This window comes from Cryptomeria japonica, chromosome 2 (assembly GCF_030272615.1).
Source record: "Cryptomeria japonica chromosome 2, Sugi_1.0, whole genome shotgun sequence".
Lineage (NCBI taxonomy): Eukaryota > Viridiplantae > Streptophyta > Pinopsida > Cupressales > Cupressaceae > Cryptomeria > Cryptomeria japonica.
Window position 1 is genome coordinate 254,815,427 of NC_081406.1, and position 14,052 is coordinate 254,829,478.

Genomic DNA, 14,052 nt, shown 5'->3' on the forward strand with positions numbered 1-14,052 from the left:
CTTTTGACTATAATTATTAAAGGATAACAATTGATAGTATAGTATCAAGAATATGTCAATTTCGTTACAGTATTGCTTGGCACAACGGCTTTTTCCATATGCGAATAACCCTTCTGCCCTTGAGCGAGTAACCCTTTTCCACAGAGAATATAAGTAGACTCATCACATAAGAATAACACTTTTCGACGAGAATACAAGCAGACTTATCAAATGAGAATAACCCTTTTCCACGAGAATATAAGTAAACTCATCATATGCGAATAACCCATCACACAGAATCCCTTTATCCAAGTCCTAAACTTTGCAGCCATTAATGCGCCACGCTTTCTCTATATAAAGGATGCTGTTAAGCGATGTAGAGCAACTGAGCAAATAACAAGTAGCCTCGCTTCTTAAGGCATCCACTCATTACTCATATTTTCTTAAGGAGGCTTTAGCATTGGAGATATAGTCATGGCCAAATCAATATTCAGAGTGAAAGTTGTATCTGCTCAAGCTTTGTCCTCCTTCAAGATTGAGGACAGTAGTCTGCCAAGTTTAACATGGTAGGTATTTAAGCCAATGCTACTTTGTTTCAGGGTACAACTTACGTTTAACAATATGCAAAGCAGCTAACGTATTACTTATTATTTTTGAAAAGTACGAATAATATTTTTTTTTGTTATCTGGTTGTGATGAAAGCCTGAAAAGTTTCAGTGATTCTGCACCAAAAGTTGGGCTACCGATGGAAAAGGACGTTGATGAAGAGCCACAGCAAAGGAAGAGAGGAGATAATAATGTGAGACAGCGAGTAGCATGGATGCGCGACCCAGTGAGTGGCAATTTCATCCCGGAGGACCATTTTGGTGAAGTTGATATTGCTGAACACAGGGAAGACGTTCTGAGGCGTCATTCTCTCTCCAAACTCAAACGCCCTACTTAAAAGAATGGAACTAGAGTTTCCCACCCATATCGTTTCAAATGATTCAGGTCATTAGATCATAATATATAGTGGTAATGGAATGGTACTATGCAAGGTATTTTAAGTAAAAATTTGGTGGTAATAATTAAAAGTTTAGCTAGTTTTGTGTTAGTTGTTGGAAGCTGGTAATTTTCTTCAATCTAGCGTGAAAAGCATATGAGAATTTAATGTTTGTATGTATATAATATATAGTATAAAGTTTTGAATGGGTGTAATACTATTTAGATATTTTGGTGTCGTGGAGAAAGTAATGTGATCTAAGATGTGCAATGTTTGATTGTAATTCTTCAACGTGATATCACTAATTAATGGTTTAAATGTTTCTATAGTTTCTTTATGCTCAACGAGTGTACAAGTCAAATAATATTAAATTTATTATTGAAAATGTTAATTTAACTAGTATGCATAAGCTTTTATTTGCATAATATTATAAACATATTGTTTTCCATGAGTTGCTTGGGTAGAGGCAACAACATGTGGCAAAGGAAGATGTATGATGTGGATAATAAGGCTGCTAGTTTGAATGCCTACATTGGTGAAGTACTTTTCTTCTAATTTGGAGGTAAACATTGGACTTAAAATGTCAATTTAACTAGCTTGCATAAGCTTTTGTTTTCATAATATTATAAACATATTGTTTTGCATGAGTTGCTTGGGTAGAGGCAACAACATGTGACAAAGGAAGATGTATGATGTGGATAATAAGGTTGCTAGTTTGAATGTCTACATTGGTGAAGTGGTTTTCTTCTAATTTGGAGGTAAACATTGGAGATTTCTCCTAAGTTTACCAATTGTTTACATATTGAAACTATTCAAAGTACTTAATAGTACGTAAAATTTCAAATAAAATATGTTGCAACTAAGGATGTGGTTTAAATGGGATGTGTTTTAGTGCATGAATGAAGTTATTTTATAAATTTGTTGTTCTCTCATTTGGAGACTAAGTGCATTATTAGTTAGTGTTTATGATTAAAGTGCTTTAGTCACTTAGATTGGTGAATGATTACCCAGTTTGTAGGTGAGACCATAGCTTCCATTTTCTACAATTACATTTTTAATGGACATAATATTTTCCAAAACTTAATAAAATGTTGATATATTTTAATTTGGATTAATATGAATTATTATTTTAGTGGATGTGAGGAATGGCTGGAGAGAAGGAAGGTTGAGATATTGATGTCTATATTTGTAGTCATTTTGTAGTAGTTTATTATAATCTTGGTATAAAGGGTTTTTAAGGATTCTTTTTGTTAGAGACAGAGTTTTAATATAAAAATACATTTTTGTTGAATGTCATAACTCTATTACATTATGAGTTTTTTTGACAAAGAGGCAAATATATTAATCAAAGAATCTTTGAAAGTTAATTAGATATTCCCAAATAGAAATTCCTATCACTAATCCAAAAGAGTAAAAATCTAAGAAGTTTTACCATGAATCCTCCATCTCTAAGAACCAAAATAAACCATTAAATCAATAAAATAGAATAAAATAATGTAAAATAAATAAGATAAGTTAAACCAAATAATTATGAAGGAGTTGAAAGGACTATGTAGCTTAAGAAAAAGATATGGATGTCCAATTTTGACCATCCAAGTGCAATTAACATTAGATTCTCATTTGGCCAATACAACAACATTCCATGACCTAGAGATATAAAAAATTATATAGATTCAAAATTCTATGAGAGATAAATAATCTAATCAACATAAGAAGCTTATCTCCAAAAAGACTACAAATACTGTATTATTCAAAAATATGTCCATTATAATAGAATCTATCTTGCAAATTATATTTTTTTGTCTAATTCACAAGCCTTCTCTAGAGACAAAAGGAGTGAACAAGCCTCCATATAATTATAGGTACCAATCTTCATAATAGTAGGAAAGAAGAGTGAATCAATCTAACACTCTCCATTCCCCCCACATAATTAATCTATAGAAAATTTTGCCTATGAATTTTTCTTTAGTAAATCCAAAATTGTATCCACACATATTAAAAGAGACTTTGATGACTTTAGAAGAAGTGGAGATTTATTTTCAACTATATTTTTCAAAGAATAAAATATCACAATATACCAAAAGAATAAAAGTAAAAACAAGATAATATTCAAATATTTCAAACCCAAGGCACACAATTAGCATGAATGAAGGGATGGTCATAGATGTTCCATCATTTTCTCTAAAGACCTTTGGAGAATGAATAGTAAAATAAGATATGAGTGACACACTCCTCATTAACACCAGAAGTAACACATTTCAAAGGACCTTAGAGACCATTATTTATTATGTTTAGATAGGTACATCTATTTTTGAAAATTGACAAGAGAAATAAGATATCTAGGCCAAAAAATTACTCCAAATATTTTTCCAACAAGAAAAATCATTATACTTATGTTTTTCATGATCTAAGATCTAATACCCATGATAAAATTCTATGCAAGATTACGAGCCCCATCTAAGACAAATATGGCCAATTATCCATAATCAAAAAATTATTTTCTTTATATTTCATACATTGCCCCTAAGTCAAACAACTAGAATCCTTCAAAGAAAAAAATGTAATATTCTTCCATCATGTGAAATATATAAATTTAGACACTTTAGATAAACCAACACCAAAAAATTATTTACTAAAAGGAAAAGATAAGGAGAAGTCAAAGCTAGGGGATATGACTCCCATGAATCCAAGGAAAAAGGATCATTTTGTTAAAATTCACAATGTACAAAAGGTACTACTAATGATTGAAAACCCTTTCTTTAGAGTATTCCTATAATAATTGTCTATGAAGGTAGCACTCAAGTTATAGAGGCCAAATAGAAAGGACAAATGTACATAGGAGACCCCTTGGTTACATAGAAAAGGTGAGTACAAAGAAGAGGATGAGATAATGACAAGTGTAGTTATCTCATGACATGATAACACCACAAAATGTGGATCACCCACCAAAGTTGGAAAAGTGCAACCATAAGATACGTCAGGTTGGCTAGTCTAATTATGTAAACTAGAAATAAAACTCCTTTTCTTCAATCATACATTCAAGAATATTCAATAGCCCCAACATTAGACATATTAGGTAAGATTTGGGCAGAACGAATGATTATTATTTTGGTTATTGATTTTGATTTTGTAAAATATTGTGGGCACTAGGTCTAATGATATAAAATTGATAGTAATCAATATATAAATAGTAAGATACATAATAGATATATAGAATTTAAGTGATAATATGGAAATGAGAGCCAAAGAAGAACCTATGTCTACAATTTGAGCCTCAAACTATTAGACTATGTGGCTAGGAATCCTAGTTCTAAAGGTTTCTAATACATATATATAAAAAAAAATTATGATAAGAATGTAGCTTAGAGTATCTCCTTGGAGATTTGTTGAAAAAGTGTGAGAGTATGTAGCTATGCCATAGAATCTATGTTTTTCTGCTTCTATAAAGTCTGGACTTGTTCATCTCAGTTTGCACTTTATAAATCCATAATCCTTCACTATTAAATATGTAGCCTACACATGTAAGGGAGTAAAAATGGTGTTGAGGTTATAGGGGTTTCCCTAGGTCAAACCCCAAGTTTGGAATCAAGTAACAAACTGATGAATATATGGAAATGATATGAAATTTGAAGTAATACACTACACTAAAATGATATTACATCAAGATTGATATTGTTTCAATGATGATGCAATTCTCTTTGGATAGGACCCACAAATATTGATGCAATAAAATAACATGACAAGACAATATTGGTCATGAAAAACCACTTGCATGATGATTGTTGGAACATGATGCTCCATAATGCTTAAATCTAAATAAATTTTCTCACAATACTTTCTCTAACAAGTGATTGGAATCTATAGGTAAAAGTGAATTAGGAAAGATACTCTTATATAGAGTTCCCAAGGTATTTTATAAATTAGGCTGACCTCTAATAGCCATATTAAAATATCAAGGTTGGATAACAATTGGCAAGAACCAATACACTCACATATTCAAAATTGGGCTCAATTAAGGGGGACTTTGGTTCCTAAGTACTCCACTAGGACTGTGGTACCAAGTCACCTAGAAAGGGGTGAGGCAAAGGTAGCTAATCTATACACAAGGTCACAATAGGGAATCAAATCACCATATTATCATATGACAAAAATTGCCATAAAAGGCTTAGAAATAGGCTTGGTAAAGATCTAATAGGAGACACACTAAGGCAAGGGGTCATAAAGGATTATTAAGATCAATTGTATTATGAGATTTATACAAATAATTTGAAATATTAATTGGGTTGATTGTGATTTTATATATTATAGTCCTACCTTTCGCAGGTAAGCATAAACAAGATTCAATTTGAATATAGAGACAACATATTAGAGATAAATTTCCCCCTCTTTGATTTGCTTGTCAATTTGATATGGCCAGTTGTTTAAGAAGCATCAATTTTCTTTTTCTTTTCACAAATATAAAATTCATTTGTTAATAATATCACATTTTGAAGATAGGAAGGGATTTTGTGTAGATGAAACTCAACATAGATTATCACCAAGATATTTAAGTATTCTTTTGGATTTAGAAATTATACCCTCATCTGGATAATGATAAAACATGATGGAGTTGCAAATCAAATAGAAATTTTTCAAATAATCCAATAGATACGTCATTCAAAGATTCAAGGAAGGTAGAACTCAAAAATTCACAAATTTATCTTGGGAGATATCTTTATGAAGGTTATGACATAAATTACAATTCTATGTGATCTAAAAAATATTTTTGCAAGTTAATTTTTCAAGGAATGACAAGTTATGGTTGGTTGATACATTTTTTGTTTAATTTTTATTTTCATTTGTAATGTATAATTCAAGAGGGTTTGCTGGAAAATAATATTTATTTTTTGTAATAAAGTCAACGTATTGTTATTTATTAAAATATTTAGTTACATTTTGTTATATTTTGGGACCTAGTTTCTTGTAAGGTAATTAGGCAAAAGTTGTATAAGTAATTCTTTATAATAATATTAAAAATACATTGTAAGAAATCTTGAACTAGTATTAGTATTAATTAGACCTTTTGTTTATATTGGAGAAAGTAATATGGTTTAGGTTTTAGAATATTTATGCTTGTATTTTTAAACATGGTAGAAAATAAAGTAACTTAAATTATTTTTATTATTTTCTCCATGCTTGTATCTAGAAATTATGAATGATGTATTCTCACTAGTGTGTAGTTGAATCTTATTAAGTCACGGAGTTGTATGTTGGGGGAAATAAGAATTCACTAGTTGAATTGTGAAAACAAGGAATTAACTTATCTCCAACCAACTGTCACAACCCTCCTTTATCACCTTTGGATTTAAATACAAAATCTATTATATTTCTTTTGGATAAACTATTGAATGAATATTATAAAGGAAAAAAAAAATAATAAAACACACAAACACATGGAAAATATACTTGTTTTTCTTAATTGTTTATTTAAATTTCCTCACCCAAATTATGGCACATGTTGTAGGAAGAATAAGAAGCTTCTAGAGACTTCTCCACCACCTTGCATGTAACTCCTCCCACTAAGTCTAATCAATTTGCATGAAGGCCCAAATTGGGAGAGAATCTCTTTTTTTTTAATTAAAAATTTAAGTAGTGGAATTTGGGGATTTTTCTTATAGAATATATACAATTTTTCAAAAAAGGGAGGTGGTTATTCCATAAAGAAATTCTTCAAGTAAATTTTTCTTTTGTAGTCATATTTCATTTTTCAGCTAAGATTTTTGCTTTGGAGGACTTCTTTCAAGTTGAAGGATTAAGGGAGATTCATAGGGGATTCTACACCATTTTCAAGCATCCAGGTTCTTTCAATTTAGTTTCTCATGCATCTTATCCTTGCTGCAAATTAGATTAGATTAATTTGTTTAAGAAATTAGATCCATTAGTTTCAAATTTATTTGATAAGAAGTAGATTAATTTGTTTAAGAAATTAGATCCATTTGTTTCAAATTTTTGGATAAGAATTAGATTCATTTGTTTAAAAAGTTAGATCCATATATTTCAAATTCTTATACGAATTAGATCGAATTGTTAAAATTTGTTATTTAGATTTAGATCGATTCTTGCTGAAGAACTAGATTATAACCATCTATTTTATTTTCCTTCTCTAGATTCTCCTCTCTGGTTTTCGAACAGAAATCTGAAACTTATCCTTTGAAGACATTTCACTGCGATTATTCCCTCTATGATTTTCTCATTTTTTGGTTATCTAAATTCTCTGTAAAAATATATTTAATATTTCTTGTCTGTGAATAAATTTTCTCTGTGTGTACAAATAAATTTATCTCCCTTCTCTGTGAATAAATCTCCCTATGTAAAGAACAAAAGGAATAAATAATCCTTCTCTGGTTATTTCTCTATTGTATTTTCATCCCTAGAACTTAATTTGTATTCTCTCTAAAATTAATATTCTTTTTTTTCACATACCTGTTATCTACTCTTCTCTGTGTGATTTTAATAATCTGGAAATGCAATCCTCTTGCATATAAAAATTCACACACACACACACACACGACATTGCAACGCACGACATTCAAAAATTACCATGAGACGGCTAGCGGAAGGCATGCAGGGACGACATTTCATGAAACCGCCGCAGGGGGAATGGAGGGGCCTGCAGTGTCCCCTCAACCCTGTGGGCCTGCACATGCAAGGCCGCAGGGGTGATGGGACCCATGGTCCCCACCCTACACCCCTATTAACTATCTCAAAAAAGAAAGCCTTTTTGCCATTTAGTTTATAATTAGTTTTTTTACTATTTCATAATTTAAAGTTTTTAATTTGGGTTAAAAAAATAGTCTAAGTTAGTTACTATTAAGTACTTAGTTTAAATTTTAAGTTTATTAATAATGACATTAAGGAAATATTGATTTTTTTCCTTAGTGTAAATTTTAAGATATTGAATTTCGACTTAGAAAAAAAAATTGGGATTAATGTGTAGCAAGTTCGTAATTAAATTATCCTTAGTAAACTTTATAATTGTAGACTATATTCTCTTAATTTGAGTTATTCAATCCATTTAAGAACCATTTGGACACTTTTTTGGCCTTTAGAGATTAATTTACATTAATATGATTTGAACCAAATGCTTAAATTTAATCGCCATTTTGGATTCGCTAAATCTTCTTATGGTATGCAAATTTCTCATTGATTAATTACTTCCATTGACGGTTCATAGCATGTAAATTATTTATGGATTAATTACATTTTCCATGCAAGTACACATGCAATTACTATTATGCAAGTTTCATGATGGTCATTATTATGTAAATTATACTCCTAGTAGTTATTTCAATTAATTAAAATTTTACGCTTTCATTTCATGATTATTTTCAAGGATGATGTTTTTGTAGTTAGAAAACTAAATAAAGGAAGTTGGAAAACCAAAACCAAGTAGCGTTTGGTATATACAGTGCCTCTGGGTCACACTTACGGGTAATGTCGTCATGTTGAACTATTGCACTTAACGCCTAATAAAGCTACATCAATGATGTCTGTTGCATCATCCCTATAAATCATCGGGGAGTAATAAGGGACACTTGGAAGTTAAAATCCAAGTGGCGGGTAATCCCCCTTGGATCGATAATTTAATAAGATAACTTTTAAATGATTTTTGCATTCATTGAGATAAACCATAGTAAACCCCTTTTAGGGATGGTCAAGTTAAATGCTTTTACGAAATTGGTTTCTTGTTTTTATCTTGAAGGGATATTGGTGATTTGCAATTTGGTCAAGGGTGACGCTCATGATTAGGATCTAGTTATGTTTAGGCCACAAGCAATAGGCCATCTTGAGCCTTCGCTTAAGTGCTACCATCATGGGTAGCAACCACAGAGAAACGGTCTGGGACATTGACCCTAGAATGGGTTGCGTACCCACAAATCACTTTACGTCAAACCATAGAATAGAAAATATAACTACATACTTTACACCTTGATCCTGTGCCAAAGCAGGTATGTAGGCAGTCTTGGGACGGAGTTGTCCCTCATACTCAGGCATTCGTGGGTGGGGTCTAGGCTTGGTCGAGTAAGAATCCTAATTGAAAGATAAGATAATTAAATTGAAAAATAAATTCAATGCATACTCGGAAGGAATCCCGTATGGATTCGCTTGACTTCCCAAGGCTTTAAGCCAAATTCCGAGGCCGAATTCAAGCTTGTATTATTTTTTATTACTCCTAAGGACGGCGACCTCGGTGCACTTTTGTTAGGAGAGTGTAATACTTAGTGAGTGGCTCAGGACCTGAATGGTCCTGATGAGTCTAAGTCTCTGGCCAGAGCATCTCCTATCCTATTTGGATAGATGCCTACCTTGTATGGGTAGATGCCTATCCCATTTGGATAGATGCCTACCCCGTATGGGTAGATGCCTATCCCATATTGGATAGATGGAATCTTATGTCCCATATGGATAATTGCCTAACCTGTATGGTTAGATGCTCATCTCGGATGGATGAATGCCTAATCCTAAATGGATGGATGCCCAGAGTATGCAATTGAATAAAACATAATTATTACATTAACAAAAAAAAAAAAGAATACTCAATTTTGTTGATTCAATATTGGTGGGTTATTACATGTGGTACCAGAGCAAAGGTTCAAATCTAGCCCTTGTGCTCACTTCAATTTATTCAACTAAGGGAATGTTTTGCAATAGTAGAAATTAATTTTTCAAAAAATCCTAAATCAAAAACTAACTACATAATTTAACTTTCAGGTAAAACCTAGAATGCCAAGAGGAAGAGGAAGAGGAAGAGTAAAAGGAAGAGGAAGAGGAAGGGGTAATGGAAGACGTACTAGGAGTCAAAGGGAAGAAAACCATGATGAAAACCATGAGGAAAACCATGAAGAAAACCATGAGGAAGATCATGAAGAGGATCGACACAACCCAGGGAATAACGGAGATGGGGTCCAAGCTATAATCGACCTTCTAACCGAACAAAGAGATAAAATCAACTTCTTGGAACAATCACTGCAGGACCTTAGGGAAAGGCAGAATGACTATGAAAATAGAAGTGGTACCGAAAATGGAAACCCTAGTAGTGATCAAGGGAATGTGATGGGTAATAGAAAGGAAAATAACATATTGGAACTCTCCAAGGACTTAAAGAAAATCACCCCTCCTAAGTTCGATGGGAGGCAGATTGGTGAAGGGGCTGAGAATTGGCTAAATGAAATGGAAAAATATTTTGAGCTAAGAGATTTTAGCGAAACAACCAAGGCCTTATGGGGTTCTTATCAACTCATAGGGGAGGTAACCAGTTGGTGGACCAACACCAAGGAACAAAATGGGTATAGCAGAGATACGGTCACATGGGATCAATTTGTTCACCACTTCTGAGATAGGTGGCTCCCTCAATTATTCTTTGATGAGAAGGTGACAGAATTCCATAATCTACGTCAAGGGTCCCTATCCATTCAACAATATTGGGATAAGTTTGCCAAGTTGCTTAAATACGTACCTATGTACCAGAAAGATGAGGAAGGTCAAGCAAGGAAGTTCATTTTGGGGCTAAATACCAACATAGGGGCAGAGGTTGACATGCATGGACCCAGAAACATGAATGAAGTACTCAAAAAGTCCCTAAGGCAAGAGAGGAAGATTCAGACACTAGCAGGGCGGAACTTTAATGGGAACCACTCAATTAAAAGGAAGCAAGAATTCAATGGAAACACTAATTTCAACAAGGGTTAGAGGAATAATTCTTCCAAAAGAAGGCCACCGCCTAATAAATATCAGAGGAATGGAAATGATAATAATAGGGGCAACTATAACAGGAATGACCAGCAGAACAGGATAACTTATCCACCCAGGGCCAATGAAACAAGGAATGATCCCCCTAGAAATCAAGGAAGGAGGGGTCCTCTAGGTGGATGCTTTATGTATGGGGAAAACCATTTTGCCAGAGAGTGCCCCAGGATGCAAGGACAAATTAGGGCCAATCAAGCCCAACAAGGGCCCCAACAAAGGATTCATGTAGCGGTTAGGAACCAAAGAGGAAGATACCAGAATGTTCCCGTGGAAACTACAGGTACACTATTTGAACAACCAATATCAATTCTAATTGACACTGGATCATCTGAATGTTTCATCTCACCTGAATTAGTAAACAAATATGCATTAAAAGTTAATCAAATGGAGTCATCATGGATGGTTCAATATGGGGATAAGGCAACTAGGGAAGTAACTAAGTGTTTACTGAGGGCAAGGGTACAATTCCCTGAGTTCGAAACAAGGGTAGATCTCTATGTGGCACCCCTAGGATTATATGATGTAATTATGGGAATGAGTTGGTTAACAGACCATCAAGCTAATGTAGATTTCTATAACAAAGTTGTTGAATGTTTGGATGATAGGGGGAAAAGGGTCAAAATCCAAGGAAAGTTTAAACCCATTAATATAGAAACCATCTCAGCAATGCAATTAAAGAAGGAAAGGAGAAGAGGAGGTCAAATCTATATGGTTGAAATTGATGAAGGAAAGGAGGAAAATACACCAACATTTGAAAATACCCCTTTCTTAAAGGAATTTAAGGATGTTTTTCTAGAAGAATTACCCGGTTTACCCCCTAAGAGGAAGTTTGACTTTTCTATCGAAGTACTCCCAGGAGCTGAACCAGTATCAAGGGCACCTTACCGGATGAACACAACTGAATTACAAGAGCTCAAAATGTAGTTAGAGGAACTCTTAGCTAAGGGATTAATAAGGCCAAGTGTATCACCATGTGGAGCGCCAGTTTTATTTGTTAAGAAGAAGGATGGAACCTTAAGGCTATGCATCGACTATAGGATGTTGAGCAAAGTCACCATAAAGAATAGGTATCCCTTACCTCACATAGAGGATCTTTTTGACCAAATGAAAGGAGCAGCATTTTTCTCAAAGATAGACCTCCAGTCAGGGTACCATCAACTTAGAATTAAGGAGGAAGACATTCTGAAAACAGCCTTCAAGACTAGATATGGACATTATGAATTCACAATAGTTCCTTTTGGTGTAACTAATGCCCTAGCTGCATTTATGAACCTAATGAATAGTGTACTCCATGACTACTTGGATAAATTTGTTTTGGTATTTCTAGATGACATATTGATTTACTCTAGAAATGAGGAGGAACATTTAGTGCACCTACAAATTGTTTTGCAAAGTTTGAGAGAACATAAGTTATATGGGAAATTCTCCAAATGTGCCTTCTTTGAGGAAAAGATTCACTACCTTGGGCATATAATATCAAAAGAAGGAATAGCAGTCGACCCAGATAAAATAAAGGAAATAGTAGAATGGCCAATCCCTAAGAATGTTTCAGAGGTAAGAAGCTTTATGGGGCTAGCAAGTTACTATAGGAGGTTTGTGGAAGGATTCTCTAAGATAGAAACTCCCATCACCTCATTACAAAGGAAGGGCAAAAGGTTTGTGTAGACCGAGAAAAGTGATAAGGCATTTAAAATCTTGAAGGGAAAACTAACTTCAGCACCCATTCTAAAGGTACCAGATCCAAATGGACACTTCACAGTCATAACCGATGCTTCTATTGAAGGGTTAGGAGGAGTACCTATCCAAAATGAAGGGGTAGTAGCTTACGAATCCAGAAAGCTAAAGACTCATGAAGTCAATTATGCACCCCATGACTTAGAGTTGGTAGCAATTGTGCATGCCCTACAAAAATGGAGACACTTCTTACGAGGGAAGCCCTTTGAGCTAAAGTCAGATAACCAAGGACTAAAATACATGTTTACCCAACCTCACTTAAATGCCAGACAAACAAGGTGGTTAGAGTTTCTAAGTGAATATGATTTTGAAATTGAATATATTAAGGGAAAGAAAATAGGGTGGCAGATGCCTTAAGTAGGAGGAGACACTTGATGACTATAGCAACATTCAAAACCTCTTTCAAAAGGCAAGTAATGGATGAACAAGGACATGACCCATGGTATGAGCAAGTCAAATTGACTTTAAAGCACAACCCAACCGATCCTAAGGTCGAAGGGTATACATTAGATGAAGATGGGTTGCTCAGATACAATAATAGAATCTATATTCCTAATTCAGGGAACTTAAGGGAAGTAGTCTTGTCAGAGGCTCATAATGCCCCTTATTTAGGGCACCCAGGAGTTAACAAACTTTATGTAGATCTAAAGAAGTTATACTTTTGGCAAGGGTTAAAGAATGATATTGTCAAGTATGTAGCTAATGTTTGGAGTGTCAAAGAGTAAAGGCAGAACATAGACACCTAGCCAGATTATTGCAATTGCATGATGTACCTCAACACAAGTGGCAAGTTATTAGTATGGATTTTGTGCAAGGGTTATCCATGTCACCTTTAGGCATGATGCAATAATGGTGGTAATTGACAAACTGACTAAGGTGGCACACTTTATACCAGGAAATCTGACAGATGATGCACCTACCTTGGCTAGGCGCTTTGTTAAGGAAATATTTAGGTTGCATGGAATCCTAGAGAAAATAATATCAGATAGAGATGCTAGGTTAACTTCAAGGTTTTGGACCACTCTTCAATCAGCTCTAGGAACTCAACTAAATTTTAGCACCGCATACCATCCTGAAACCGACTGTCAGACAAAAAGGACAAATCAGATTATGGAAGACCTACTTCGCATGTACTACATGGACCAACAGAGGAAATGGGAAGAGTACCTACCTTTGGTAGAGTTTACTTACAATAATACATATCAAACATCTTTGGGAATGGCACCTTTTGAAGCTTTGTATGGTAGACCATGTCGAACACCTTTGAGTTGGGATAGTCTTGAAGATAGAGTGATTATTGGGCCAGATATGTTGAAAGAAATGGAAAGGAAAACTAAGGAAATTAGACAAAGATTGAAGGAAGCCTCAGATAGGTAGAAAAGTTATGCAGACAAAAATAGAACACCAAGGGAGTTTGAGGTAGGAGAGAAAGTCTTCCTAAGGGTTAGGCCACACAAGAGTTCCATAAGATTTGGGAAAAAGACTAAGCTTGCACCTCGTTATGTCGGACCTTTTGAAATATTGGGAAGGATTAATCCAGTTGCATACTGGTTGGCCTTACCTCCCCAATT

At 34.0% G+C, this 14,052-nt stretch overlaps 1 protein-coding gene across 2 annotated transcripts; it reads left to right on the top strand.

Annotated features, from left to right (window-relative positions):
* Nucleotides 1-378: 378 nt before the first annotated feature.
* Nucleotides 379-1,057, top strand: LOC131047121 (uncharacterized). Of its 2 annotated transcripts, none has more exons than XM_057980967.2 (2): nt 379-545; nt 682-1,057. In XM_057980967.2, the coding sequence occupies exons 1-2, from the start codon at nt 454-456 to the stop codon at nt 920-922; spliced, it is 333 nt and encodes a 110-aa protein (XP_057836950.2). In that variant the 5' UTR covers nt 379-453; the 3' UTR covers nt 923-1,057. The 2 variants fall into 2 exon arrangements, with proteins under 2 accessions (XP_057836950.2, XP_057836951.2); XM_057980968.2 differs by having other exon boundaries at nt 697-1,057.
* The last annotated feature ends 12,995 nt before the right edge of the window (nt 1,058-14,052 follow it).